Here is a 13,587-nt window from a genome sequence, read left to right as displayed (position 1 = left end):
GCAGAACCAACCAATTAAGAAATTTAACCAACAAAACTCAATAGCATAAATAAGAATGTCAAATTAGTATAAAAGCTAAATGATTTAATTCTCTAATAAGAATGCCATGCTGTTACTCATTCAAATTTTAAAATTGTAATTGCTACAAGTCCATATGTACAGCATATGCAAAACCCAGAGAGGGCATAACCAATAGCTAAGCTATTAGCCCCATGCCAATCTCTCTGCCGACCTCCTAGTAGCCCAAAACTCTGACTCTGCCCATGTAAGCAAGTCTATCTCGATGGGTTTATCCTATAATTAAAAATGGCAGTGTCTCTCCTACATATTTAGGCTATCTTCATTACCAAAAGACTCAAGATTGTACTGCAAGTTATAATAGCTTGTTTGCAACCACAAATTTCAAAATTCAGTATCTTTTGCTATGGCTCTCTCTGTAATTGACAAATAACAGACTGACTCTACACAAACCATTATCATGATCTCAATATGTTTGTAAAAGAGTAATCAAAGAGTTCCATTCATGTTTTCAATTTCTTATACCAATTAACAATGCAAAAATTGAGAACTATAGAAAATGAAACCACAGAAGTTCAACACAACTAGTGGAAGGGCTAAATCAGTTGAATGAGAAGTAGCAGTAATAAGTGAAATATGCAACAAAATTTACAATTCAAAAAAATAAAAAAATAAAAATCACATAAAAGCAACAACATAAATGAATTGAAAAGAAAAATCATAGTATGCTCATTCCCTCAAATCTCTCAAATTCATGAAATTGCATAAACAAAACCTATTTCATCTGAGAATCAGCAACATAATTTATTGGAGAACCAGAAATCGGGCAAACACAGAAATAGACAGAACCCAAGCAATAATTGGATTAGAGAAAGCTCAGAGGAAGAGGAAGAAACACTACCTTCAGTACCTTGCCTGGCCTAAACAACGAACACCGACCAGTCTGTGATTCTAGCTTCGGTCAACAACCAATGACAGAAACTCGGAACTCTCTCTCCCAATCCCTCATCTTCTAAGCAGAACTCTCTCTCCCAATTGCAAACTTGTGTTCTTTGATTGGTGCCTTCAAGTTGAAGCTTCTGGGCTTTCTTCAAAAACCAATTGAAATTTGAAAGATCCGTACGGTTCAAAGCGAGGGGAGTAGGAGAGCGAGAGAAAGGAGAAACAATTCGTTTTAGGTGAAAGAGAGAGAGAGAGAGAGAGGCAGAGGGGAGGAAGAGAGAGTAAATGGCAGAGGCGTAAAAAAAAGATAAAGTGAGGACAGAACCGTGCTTTCCGTCCCTTATGAACAGTCAGGAACAGTGCACTGACATTTAGTATATAGACTAGAAAAAGCATCCGCGCGTTGCTGCGGGTTTGGTTCCTTTTTCATGAATTTTATATGTAATAGATTGATAGTTTGACGAAAACAGAAAGTTCTGTTCCAGCTATAGAACACTTGATGAGTACAAAAAGGAAAAGAAAGGCAAAGTAACAACAACCAAATACTGGGGGAGAAAATGCACCTATGTTACTAATAGCCTCCTCAAGTTGGAGTTGATATCAATGCTTCTCATTTGCTTCAATTTCCTGCAAAAGATGATGTTGGTAATAAGATCAAAAGTCAACAAATGTTGTAATGTTGAAATAAAGTAAAACATAGTAACAACACTATCAACTTAAAGGTGCAACCCCCCTACGGCCCTACCTATATAAATGAAACCTTGCATTACATAATTAGCAGAATTCTTACTCTTTAGAAGGTGACTTGCACGTCCCATCTGCAGCTACACTCCCAGTTACTGACTTATTAATTGCCCTGTTTGCCTTGTCAACAACATGTAAAGCTTTTTTAAAAAGATGGTTCTCTATGATTTACAGCTACATATTACTAAGATAAAGAAATGGCAGAAAGAACTCACGACACCTAATGGTCATAATCTAAGCATGAGTACAAATAACAAAAATGGTAAAACATAACAAAAGATCATCTCTTTCACACTTTATCCCTGCAAGTTGGAGCTAATCACAATCTACTACAATCCCAGAACAGATTTTCCAATAAGAAAGGTTCTTTCCAAACAAATCAACAGATTAACAACAAATGGAGACAACCCAGAAAAACTCTCACACACAATAGTGAACTTCTGTTGATTAACCAAGGGCAAATACTTTCATCACTTCTGAAGCAGCAAAGCTTTAAATCAAAGAAGTAAAGCAAAGCCTTATACAAAGTAAACCATGAAAACAGATAAACTCTACTCGCATATGTAGTTTGTAACCCTCACCGATAGAGGCAACAGTAGTAATATTAGATAAAAAAAAAAAAAAAAAACCATTATATGAAGGAACACAGTTTTCTAGCAGCAAGAGAAAATTCCATCATTATATAAGCTCCTTGGCTCTGCTTTTTGTGAAACTTAATATCCATCTAAGAGATAATCTATAAGTGACGATCAACATTGTCCTGTTTAGCTTGTGATTGTAGAGATATACATGAACAAATAATCACAGAATATCAACCTTGATATTATGTAATAATATCAACTTATTACAGTCTATATATAGCTTTAAGAAATATATAAACAACTATTCCTTGGAGTAAGAAAATCACATGAACATCAAAAAATTGGCATTATCCTTCAAACTTGATAACAACATATAGCATTTTAATTTCACCATCCATATTTGGGTTTGTTCCCAACACTTCATCATCTCAGTTTCCCCCTTCTCTAGGAAATAACTTTAGATGTTGACTTTTAAAATCAAAATATTCAACAATATTATCAAAGAGAAAGCGTAATTAACAAACATATAAAACACTCATTTACGTTACAAAACAATCATTTACGTTAACAGAACCCTGGCATGTAAAGCAAATATCTTCATCATCAGATACCCAAGTATGTTGATCCATTGATCAGTGGCCTATCATGAGGTTAGTGCATACCTGTTTGAAGATTGCGGAAAACTTATTCAACAGATCTCGAATCCTCTTTGCCGCAGTGGCTTCCCTACGTGATGCATCTTGCTGCTGCTTCTTAATTGTATTAAAATGTTTCTTTGTCTTTCTCCTTCGAAGTGGTTGGTTGCAGACTGCCTTTCCTCAAGTAATACTGCTCGACCTCATTCACTCTTTTCTCACGCTGCAAATCCACCACAAACTAATCAATCCAAGAAATGCAAAACTGTTTAATTGAAGAGTTAATCATAAAGACAACGGTTTAAATAGAGATATATAAAAGCTGACAAAAAAGGCAACAACAGCTATAATTATTGGCACATATGCTAATAATTAATAAATATAATTAAAACTTTCTCATAGAAATTGTCTACATGGTACTTATTCACCTGCTTGTTGTCTAGAACTTTCTCACAGTTAAAGCATATGCTCACTAATCTGAGTTGTAAAACTTCTACCAGAAGAGGCTCTAGCATTTTGAGAAGTAATTTTTAAAAATGATGACAGATAACACATGTGTGTACGTACATATGCAGAATTAATAACAATAAGTAAGATATTATCCTAACAAAGAACTTCCAATAGCATTTGTCATTATTCAGAACCTACTCACCCTTCAAATAAAGGAAAAAGTATTATATCCAGATTATCTAATGCCTCCCTTTTGTCATCGTTGTTCCTGCAAATAGGACAGGTATGAGTGAATAGCAAAAGGTCCAAAAATAAATAATCATCCAAAGTAAAAAGAGCTAGAGGCAAGAGTTATGACCAACTCTACCCCAAGAGAAGGACAACATAGCATCAAAGGAAACAAAAAACAACAATCCAAAAATTAAGAGTCCAAAGCAGTACTGCCACCTACTGTTCCTGTTATTGAAAGCCCTAGATAATGTTATGTTACTACAATGAAAACAGAAAATTGAAAGATGTTGAGAGAAAATCTGCACACTGTGAGCGTAAATGTCACCCAACATAATTTCACTCGTATTCATTTAATGAATAGAGTTTTAATTAGTTCGGGTTCGACCCATTCAAGACAGAATGTGTCTCTTAATTATATTCCCTTATTACAGGAAAACACCCTTTGATTCCATTTATGAAGAAACCAATTGTGGATGTGTGTTTGTCTATTTGTTTTTGCGGCTGCACCCGGATATTTGAATGGGTTGCCTACGTACCCTTGGAGAGGGATCAAGCCACTCGTAGTTCAAGATTTCCAATGGGTGAATGACCCATTGGAGGGTATTGCTTTTTGGAATAGGAATAGTGTTTGGACGAATTTGGTGTGAGTGAACCAGGGATTCGATTTGTTTGGGGAGGCTATGACGTTTCCTGGTGTTTGGCGGAATTTGACTGATGCGGTCAGAGATTCGGATGGGATGAACGAGGGAGTCAGGGATTTTATTTAGAAAGGCTGTGACGTTTCCTGGTGTTTGGCAGAATTTGACTGATGAGGTCAGGAATTCGGATTGGACGAACCAGGGAGTCATGGATTTTATTTGGAATTGCGGTTGCATCTAAGGGGTCGCTAGATTGCCTACATACCCTCGGGGAGGGATCAAACCGTTGTAGTTCTTGGGTATGTATTTCTGGTGGTGAGAGAATTTTTTGTATTGATGGATGTACATATATTTATTTTTGAATCTGTCGAATGTATTCCGTCTGCAGACACTCGAATTTAATTTGGGCATTCGATGTATTGAATCTTGTACTGGGCCGTATGAATGAGCTTTTGCGTTGTCTACAAATGAATTTGGCCAGGCCCGAACACCAAGGTAAACAGGTTTAAAAGGTGTTGTGTATTTCTTCTGTATTTCTAGGATTCTAGCTCCATATTGGGTCAAGCCCAAAAAAAAATGATATGGACACCCATTTTTTCCTTCCAGGCCTTTTAGCTTGGTTTCGCGTCAGGCCCAATTGTAATCTGAATTGAGATCCATGAGGTCAAACCAATATATTCCATCTTTACTCTGGCCAAACTAATAAGTAATAAGCAGAAGTCTCAAGTTGCCACCACGGCTCTTGATCGATTAGTCGGCGTGCAGAGTTGGGAAAGCTGGTGCAATTCTTGTTCTGGTGTGGCCCCTCTGTAAATGTTATGATGCCTTCCCCCTTTGTTGACCATGTACCACCACCTCAAATATTTAATTATATTGGCCAACATTATAATTGCTAACATGCGTCTCTTGCTTATGACAAAAAGCAATTTCAAGAATAATTAAAGCCTTGTTTTCATCTTCTCCTTAGCATGATTGCAAAACAATTATACTTGTTCCCAGCTTACACCCACGGTCTCAAAGAAACCATATGATTAAAGCTTCTATGAACGGCCTCAAATAATTTGCCATCACTTGTCTTCTTGCATTATTAAGCCACCGCTTCCAGAAACAAAGAAAAAGCTTAATTATGAAGACTTGCAACCATCTGGACATTGTCTTTGCTAATTAACTTGCAGCCGTACATTTTTTAACTGCTTTCATATTGATTTCAAAGTATTTGTCTTTTGTATGCAGGCCTTGGTTACTTCCCCACCGTTTGACTTTTCAAGTTGGTGCCACATGCCAACAAGAATTAGAGAGCCTGAATTCTTCCCCTGCAGGAGGTGTGATGGCTCTGTTCAATACTTGTAGGAGAAATTTGAAACCATGTCAAGTACACCGTCTCTTTTACTTTGAATAGAGAAAAGAGTGCTATAGCTAGCACTTTATTATTTTCTCTCATTCACAATTGAAGAGCTGCAAGAACTTCCATTCCTCTGCTTGTTTCATTCTCCTAAACTTTTGGTAGGAGAACCACGACAATGTCATTTTAGGAGGAGTTGAGTCATGCATGAGCAACACCATTTCAAAGGAGATTTGAGCATTGAAACAAGGCTGTTCATGAACAACCGTATTGTTTCGATGCGTTAAGCATTGGAAAGCACCTAAGAGCTGCAAGCAACACCATTTCTGAGGAGCTTCGAGCATTGAAACGAGGCTGTTCGTGAACAACCGTATTGTTTCGATGCGTCAAACATCGTCTTAGAGAGGTTGGAAAAACTCTAATGGTTGTGGTCGTTCATGAACGGCCTATTAGAGTTTGTAAACTCCATACGAGATGGTCATTCTCTTCCGGATCAATTGAAGGCAGGGAAGCAGACTTCTTTTCCTATCATGAGCATCGTCTGGGCAATTTCATAAAAGAAAAATAACCATGGATGCAGCCGTATACCTGCAGCCTTTCTTTTTCCTTCTCCGGTAGAACTTTGACCTTTCTTCTCTATCTCTTCTCTCTTGCTTTGTTGCGTCTTTTCTACTGCTCTGTATTTCTTTTCTTTCTGCTCTCCTCTATGTACTTTTCTGCTCTCCCCCTGCTGCGTATATCTGTTATGCTCTCTTTATTTCTCCTCCTCTCGTCTCTTCGTTGTAAGCCTTCTTTTATAGACTTAATGATCAGCTGGTCATGAGGATTGGTTTAATTCAAATTTGAATCAATCCTTATCAATATGTGGATGACTCTTTAATTCAAATAAGATGACCAACCACCGTAAAGCTTGGGGTTACTTCTTTATTTGAACAGACAACCTTGACCTACTTTTGAATGTGCAAGAGGCTAGGTAGAGATTATCCAACACCAGTCTTCCTCGAAGTTGTTGAATGTAATAGAGTCCAGTTTGAACATATTTTCTTTGTATCTTGAGCTGATAGCAATTTGAATTTTTGAATGGCCTAAGCCACCGAATTCGTTGAGAGTGTCCCAAGGCTATATGCCTCTGCAGATTTCATCCCGTTTGACCACTTCTTACCAAAAGTGTTGTGCTTTTATTTGTCAAAGCACTTAACAAAATTATAAGAATAAGGACCCCATTTGAAAATTAAACCTGTAAATTTTCTGTCTCAGCAAAAGACAAGTTAAAAAAATCTAGATAAAATGCTTCCAAAGGTCATCTCAAACATTCAAAATCAAATGGAATAGTCTGAGCAGATTAACAATTATATACTCGCTTACTGTGTGCCATGCAAAATCAAGACATTCTAAAGCATTTGCCGCTTCTGTTTGCAGCATTTCTCAAACACTTCAAGCAAGTTCTAACTCATAGGCACTTTCACTAATAACAGAATTCCAAGGATAACTTACATAATAATATATGTGTGGAGGAAGAAGCACACATAAAAAATTAATCTTTATCAACCAGATAAAAATCCAACAAACTAATCCTTCTCCTCTGTTACTTCATTCAGTAAATACTAAATATTTGTTGAATAAAGAGGTTCTATCCCAAAGCAATCAGTCCAGATTCTCAATTTAGGATTATCGATCAATGTGTGGAAACATAGATTCTCTAGCTGATGCTTTATCAATTGCATGCTCAACATCATGATGCAGTTACATGTTCCTTTTTTGATTAGTGAGCATATAGAGTATTTAGTATTTATAATCTGGTGGAGAAGGATTTTTGACATCAAGTAATATATTTGATCAGTGATTTTCATGTATTTGTTACAAAATAATGAAAAGCATTTTCTCTGACAACATAGCTTTACTCTCATTGATCGATATATATTCTTCAGATTTTCATATTTCTGCACTATGTTTTCAAAGTCAAAAACTATACAGTTGAGCTTGAAGTGCTATCAGTTAATATCTGTCTTTCCATCTGGTAAAGAAAAAGATGCAGGTCTTCTTTCTTTATTTCAATTCTACATAAATCAGTTAATATTCACAGTCATCAATCACCGTGCCTTGGCCTTACTCTTCAACAGTGCTATAACTCGGATCCTTAACCGAATCATCGGAATCGTATTTCGGGTAAGCAAGGTCTTCACCTCTGAGTAAAGCAATCGCACAGCCCAAACGATAAATAAGGAACATATGAATTTTTACACCGATATTGAAGAAATCAAGCCAATGCCTTTGATAATGAAGAGATCGTGATGTCCGAAAATGTTGTGCTTTGTCTGTCTCCGACGAACCTCAATTACTCAGTGAGTGATTTAAAGAGAGTAACGGCGCAGCAACATCACCACCCTTCATTTTCTCTCTCATCAGCCCTGCTTGGAATAGTGAATTTCAAGATCTCCATCACAGAAACACACCCTCTGTCTCAATCAATCGCTCTTGATAATGATGAAAAGACAAAAAGAAAGGGCAAAACCGTCATTTAATTTCCACCACAACGAACAGTGCTATGAACAGCTGACCGTCCTTAGATGTATGTATGTATGTATAATTCCATGACAAAATATCTTCTTAGATATAGACAGACTCCATGACAAAATATCTTCAATAATTTGTTCAGCTATATGAAAATGATACTTATCTTTCTTAGTGCCGGTCAGACTGGGTTATGGACTTAATATTTTTTTAGTAACTCAAGTGATCATCAATTAATTTGACAATGCTGGTCGACCTTATTTTAGTTCACTATAAATACAAACGTTAGTGAAATCTGGTCTAACCAACAAACAAACTTGCTAGTGCAGCTTTATCACCAAATGGCTAATGCATTCCTTTTCTTCTTACTCTTGATATTCTCTTCCAATATCATCTTTGAAAACATTCATGCTTGCAACCAAAGCGAACGCAGCTCTCTGCTGTTCTTTGCTCTCACTCTGTCTTCTCCTCAGTTGAATTGGACTTCTGCTGATTGTTGCAATTGGCAAGGCATTACTTGTAATCGAGATGGTTGGGTCACCCATTTGCAATTACCCTCCAACGGGCTCAAACTAAAAGGAGCTATTTTCCCCTCATCATCACTTGCAAATCTCACACATCTCACTCACTTGAATCTCTCCCACAATTCACTCTCTGGTTCTCTAGATCAAACTGAATTCTTCTTGTCCTTGAATGATCTCGAAATCCTAGATTTGAGCTATAACCTTCTTTTTGGAGTGTTACCATCTTCTCTACCATCCAGTCATATTCGGATGGTGGATCTTTCCAGCAATCGTTTGCATGGTGCAGTTTCATCTTCTTTTTTCCAACAAGCTTGGAATTTGACTAGTTTCAATGTCAGTAACAACACCTTTTCAGGTCCTATCCCATCCTCTATTTGTAGTCCTTCTTCTTCCTCGTTACGACACCTTGATTTTTCCTTCAATAATTTCAATGGTAGTATATCTTCTGGATTGGTGAAGTGTTCTAAACTGCAGGTCTTCCGTGCTGGTCACAATTACCTGTCAGGATCGCTTCCAGAAGATATGTTTAATTCTACCACACTTGAAGAGATTTCACTACCTCTCAATTCATTGTATGGAGCAGTGAGTGATAGAATTTCCAACCTCACCCACCTTACAACCCTTGATCTCTCCTATAACCAATTGAGTGGTGTGCTCCCTCTCCATCTTGGGAAGCTCTCCAAGTTGAAATACATACTCCTTGATTTCAACTATCTGGAAGGTTCATTGCCTCTATCTCTGATGAATTGCACAAACCTCGTTGAACTACGTATGGGAAGCAACAACTTGGGAGGTGATATCTCCATGCTCAATTTTTCCAAACTTGGCCAACTTAGTAAACTTGGCTTGCGGAAAAATAACTTCTCTGGTATCTTGCCGAGCAGCCTCTACTCGTGCAAGTTCTTGAAAGCAATTCAAGTGAATTACAATAATCTAGAGGTTCAAATACAGCCTGAAATTCTTTCATTGAAATCCTTGTCCTTCCTCGCACTTGGTTCGAACAAAGGTTTGACCAATGTGACAAGGGCAATGAAGATACTGATGGGTTGCAAATGTCTCGTATTCCTTTCCTTGGCATCTAGTTTTTTAGGTGAGGAAATGCCGAACGGTGTCGAAATGGCGGATTCTAATGGATTTCAAAATCTTCGACATTTAGATTTGAGTTCATGTAACCTTAGTGGTATAATTCCCTCATGGCTATCGAAGCTGAAAATGTTACAGGTCTTGGATCTGAGTGGCAACAGAATCACAGGTTCAATTCCAAGTTGGTTGGGGACTCTTCCAAGGCTGCAAACTTTAATACTGGACTTCAACCAACTTTCTGGAGAATTTCCAATGGAATTGTGCACACTACCTATGTTAGTATCTGGACAAGCTGCAGCTCAAGTAGGTCGTTTTTATCTTGAACTGCCTGTCTACTTCCAACCTAGTGCTGATGCAGTGACAAAACAGTACAATTATTTATTTTTTGTCCCAGTTATATACCTAAGTCACAATTGCCTTAGTGGGAATATACCTATTGAGATTGGCCAATTGCAGCTTCTCCAAGAGTTGGATCTTAGTGCTAACAACTTCTCCGGCAACATTCCAGACCAGATATCTAACCTAAAGCATATGGAGAGACTGGATCTCTCCATGAACCATTTGTCTGGAAAAATCCCGGCATCATTCACAGGTCTTAATTTCTTATCAAGTTTCAATGTCTCGTACAATAATCTTGGAGGACCAATACCACCAGGCACTCAACTCCAAAGTTTCAATGCTTCTGCATTTGAGGGGAATCAACTTTGTGGTGGCCCACTTCCAAATAAGTGTCAGACAACAGAGGGAGCTAATGCACCGGATATGAGCACCCAAGATGCAAACACCAAGGAGCATCAAATTCCATGGTTTTATGTTTCTGTTGCAGTTGGGTTCATTACAGGATTTTGGGGAGTCTGTGGTCCCTTGGTGCTTATGAGAAAGTGGAGGTATGCATATTACCATTTCGTAGACAACGTACAAGACAGGTTCCATGTGATGATAGCAAAGTGTATGGCAAGCATGAGGAGAAAGTTGTTTAGAAGTTAGATAGTAGACATAGTACACTACTGCTCTTATTGTAATAATCATGATCATAATAAAACATTCCCACAAATTTTCATTGACAAGCATGAAATTTTCACGTATATTTACTTATAATTCATACGGTGTAGATCAGTGCCTGTAGTTGGCACAGAAGAGGAAATAACAATACATTATTTCTTCTTGTGGCAACTAACAAGAAATTCATATGCACATATATTTGCTTCTGTAGGCCACTTGTGTGGAGAGAACTTGAGAGCAACTAGCATAAAATTCTTGCAACAGATAGAAACATATGCACACTTTATTCTTCTTCCAATGCCAACTCCATTTTAGTTATTTCTACCTGCAACACCATTAAGGAAACTACATTAATCCACCAAAGATTAGCATAATTCATTCAAGCCTAATCACACAAAGGAAGATGATAGGAGCCAAAAAAAAAGAAGCACTTTTAACTTTTAAATGGGAACACATTCTCCGGTGTAAATCAGGGTTAAAGAATTTTCTTCAAGCAGAAAACACTCGGCTAAGAAGCTGGGTGTTCATGCAAGAGCCTTCTACTCACAGCAAATAGCAACACGATATAGAAGGTTTAGAGCTTAAAAATTGCAAATTTGGTCTTGGTTTCACTTCAAAGGCATTCCTATCTACATATGAATATGAACCCTTGAAGAATTTGCTGATTATGCCTGCTGCCAAAGTTTATTAACTCAGAATTGTCTGCTCAGTGTTTATTAAAGGATCAATGACAAAAATAACAATTTCAAAAAACTATTGGCTTCATTTTTTATTTTTATTTTTTTTAATAAGAATATCTACTCCACTATATCTTGCTTAAAAAGGACAAAGGACGTTGCAATTTCATTCTTTACTAAATGAACAATTAATTCAGGGAAACAATGACCAACAGTACAAAGAGCATAATGACACACCAGATATGATTTCACTGATCACCTAAACTTCCTAGACAGGGCACGAGATGGGGCTGATAACTTTCTTACATTTTGGAGTGTAAAAATGGGGCTGATAACTATTCTCCTAACCCTGAACCCACCATATGAGCATTGGCCTTAAGAATTAGATCATAGATGGGAGTGATAGTGTGATACCGAGTGAAATAGGATTCGACTATTTGAGCAACCATTGCAATACATAGGTCAAGTGCCTTTCTATGGCCTTCATAAAAAATTGCACACAGACATACATGATGCAAGTATGAAACTTGAGATTCCAAACCTTTAGAAATGCAGGGTTGGAGTAAAACACTACAAACTTCTCACAGACATTGTCTTTATCAAAGCAAGCAAGTTTTTGATTGGAAAGGAAAATGGAAAAACTTCTTTTCATCATAACCTCAGAAATATGGAAAGGAAAGACATAACATAGGTTCAACAAGATGATTTAGCAAATAATTCATCAGAATTCTCCTATTAAAAATTTAAAATGACTACAAGAATCTCTTGGTCCTGCAATTGTTGCTCTAAATAACCTAAAAAACAATTCGAAAACATTATCTTCCTTTTCCTTTGTTTGATACCTTGATTTGGTTATCAACACAAATGGCATAAACATTTTCCACATTCAAGTTCAATCACTCAGAAAACCAGAAGTTTTCAAACTTTCAAAGTTCTTAACTAATAGAATATGGACATAATTAAAACCCAAGGTCATTCTTAATGTACAATAACAAATTTTCTACAAAAAGAAACTCGGTCTTTAACTTGAAGTAGAAGTAAATGTTGGCTGTGGTTTCTTTGCTTATTTTGCCCAACTATTCAAAGTCAAATTAGAAATCTCAGAAACACAAAATCCAGTCTTTCCCATATAATTCACACTACAGCAGAGGCATTATTTTTCTTGCGAAGTAAAAATCCAAATTTACCTCACATTGACTCAACGCTAGCTCCTCCTCGGCAAGCCTTGCTCTTACATACAGGAATATCCTCGAACTGTTTAGCAGGCAATTTCTCGGACAGAGCCCCAACGTAAAACTCAACTGAATCAGACCCTTGTTCCATATGCATCCCCGTCACGGAAACCCAAATAAATAGCTTCTTGGCTTGAATCCCCGACACATCGGAAACAGAGCCGAAACTCAGCTTCCCTTTGATGTTCTTGTTGTAGTACACCAACTGATCAAAGTGAACATAACATGGGTTTTCGAGATGGATCTCAAAGGTTCCATCGTCAGATAGAGTGTAGGATCTTACGTTGTCGGGTAACAGACCCCTTGGGAGGCCGTACTTGGGGAGGAGGTCATGGACGTCTGTGATTGATTGGAGCGAGGTGGATGGACGGTTGGGGTTGGGTTTGAGGTCTCTGAGGGATAGAGATAATTGGGTTTCTGAGAAGAGGGTTAGGACTAGAAGGAAGAGAGAGATTTGGGTGATGGATGAGGCCATTGATGATGAGCTATAGGAGAAGAAGAGAGGTGGGAATTGACTTTGGGGAGAACAGGGGAACAGAAGCGAAGTAATTTAGATGAGTAGGGAAGGGTAAAGATGGGAAGAAAATTGTTTCATTGTTGGTAGGTACTTCTTGTTGTGGGGTGGGGGGGGAATTTCCAATAGAGAGCATATATGATGTAATAAAAGATTTTTGAGAAGAGGGTTGGGGTTGGGGTTGGGGTTGGGTTTGAGGTCTCTGAGGGATTGAGATAATTGGCTTTCTGAGAAGAGGGTTAGGAGTAGAAGGTAGAGAGAGATTTGGGTGATGGACGAGGCCATTGATGATGAGCTATAGGAGAAGAAGAGAGGTGGGAATTGACTTTGGGAAGAACAGTGGAACAGAAGCGAAATAATTTAGATGAGTAGGGAAGGGTAAAGATGGGAAGAAATTGTTCCGTTATTGGTGGGGAGGGACGGCTGGTTGGTACTTCTTGTTGGAGGGAAATTTCCAGTAGAC

At 37.7% G+C, this 13,587-nt stretch overlaps 2 protein-coding genes and 1 long non-coding RNA gene across 3 annotated transcripts; 1 reads left to right on the top strand and 2 right to left on the bottom strand.

Moving 5' to 3' along the window:
• Window positions 1-1,217: 1,217 nt before the first annotated feature.
• LOC112202013 lies at window positions 1,218-7,823 on the bottom strand. Its single transcript, XR_002937063.2, has 4 exons — window positions 7,676-7,823; window positions 3,573-3,638; window positions 2,948-3,143; window positions 1,218-1,587 (listed from the first exon to the last, which is right to left on the bottom strand). It is a non-coding gene; the product is annotated as an uncharacterized LOC112202013 (long non-coding RNA).
• A 610-nt stretch (window positions 7,824-8,433) lies between these two features.
• Window positions 8,434-10,686, top strand: LOC112164400 (receptor-like protein 2). Its single transcript, XM_024300595.1, has one exon. It carries the CDS (start codon window positions 8,434-8,436, stop codon window positions 10,684-10,686), a length of 2,253 nt encoding a protein of 750 aa, XP_024156363.1.
• Window positions 10,687-10,733: 47 nt separating this feature from the next.
• Window positions 10,734-13,220, bottom strand: LOC112202001. The gene is made up of 2 exons (XM_024342918.2): window positions 12,571-13,220; window positions 10,734-11,026 (listed from the first exon to the last, which is right to left on the bottom strand). Exons 1-2 carry the CDS (start codon window positions 13,083-13,085, stop codon window positions 11,023-11,025), a joined length of 519 nt encoding a protein of 172 aa, XP_024198686.2. The 5' UTR covers window positions 13,086-13,220; the 3' UTR covers window positions 10,734-11,022.
• Between the last annotated feature and the right edge of the window lie 367 nt (window positions 13,221-13,587).

The sequence above is a fragment of the Rosa chinensis genome, chromosome 5, assembly GCF_002994745.2.
Source record: "Rosa chinensis cultivar Old Blush chromosome 5, RchiOBHm-V2, whole genome shotgun sequence".
NCBI lineage: Eukaryota > Viridiplantae > Streptophyta > Magnoliopsida > Rosales > Rosaceae > Rosa > Rosa chinensis.
The sequence above is the reverse complement of the archived record's forward strand: the minus strand, read 5'-3'. Positions and strand labels throughout refer to the sequence as shown.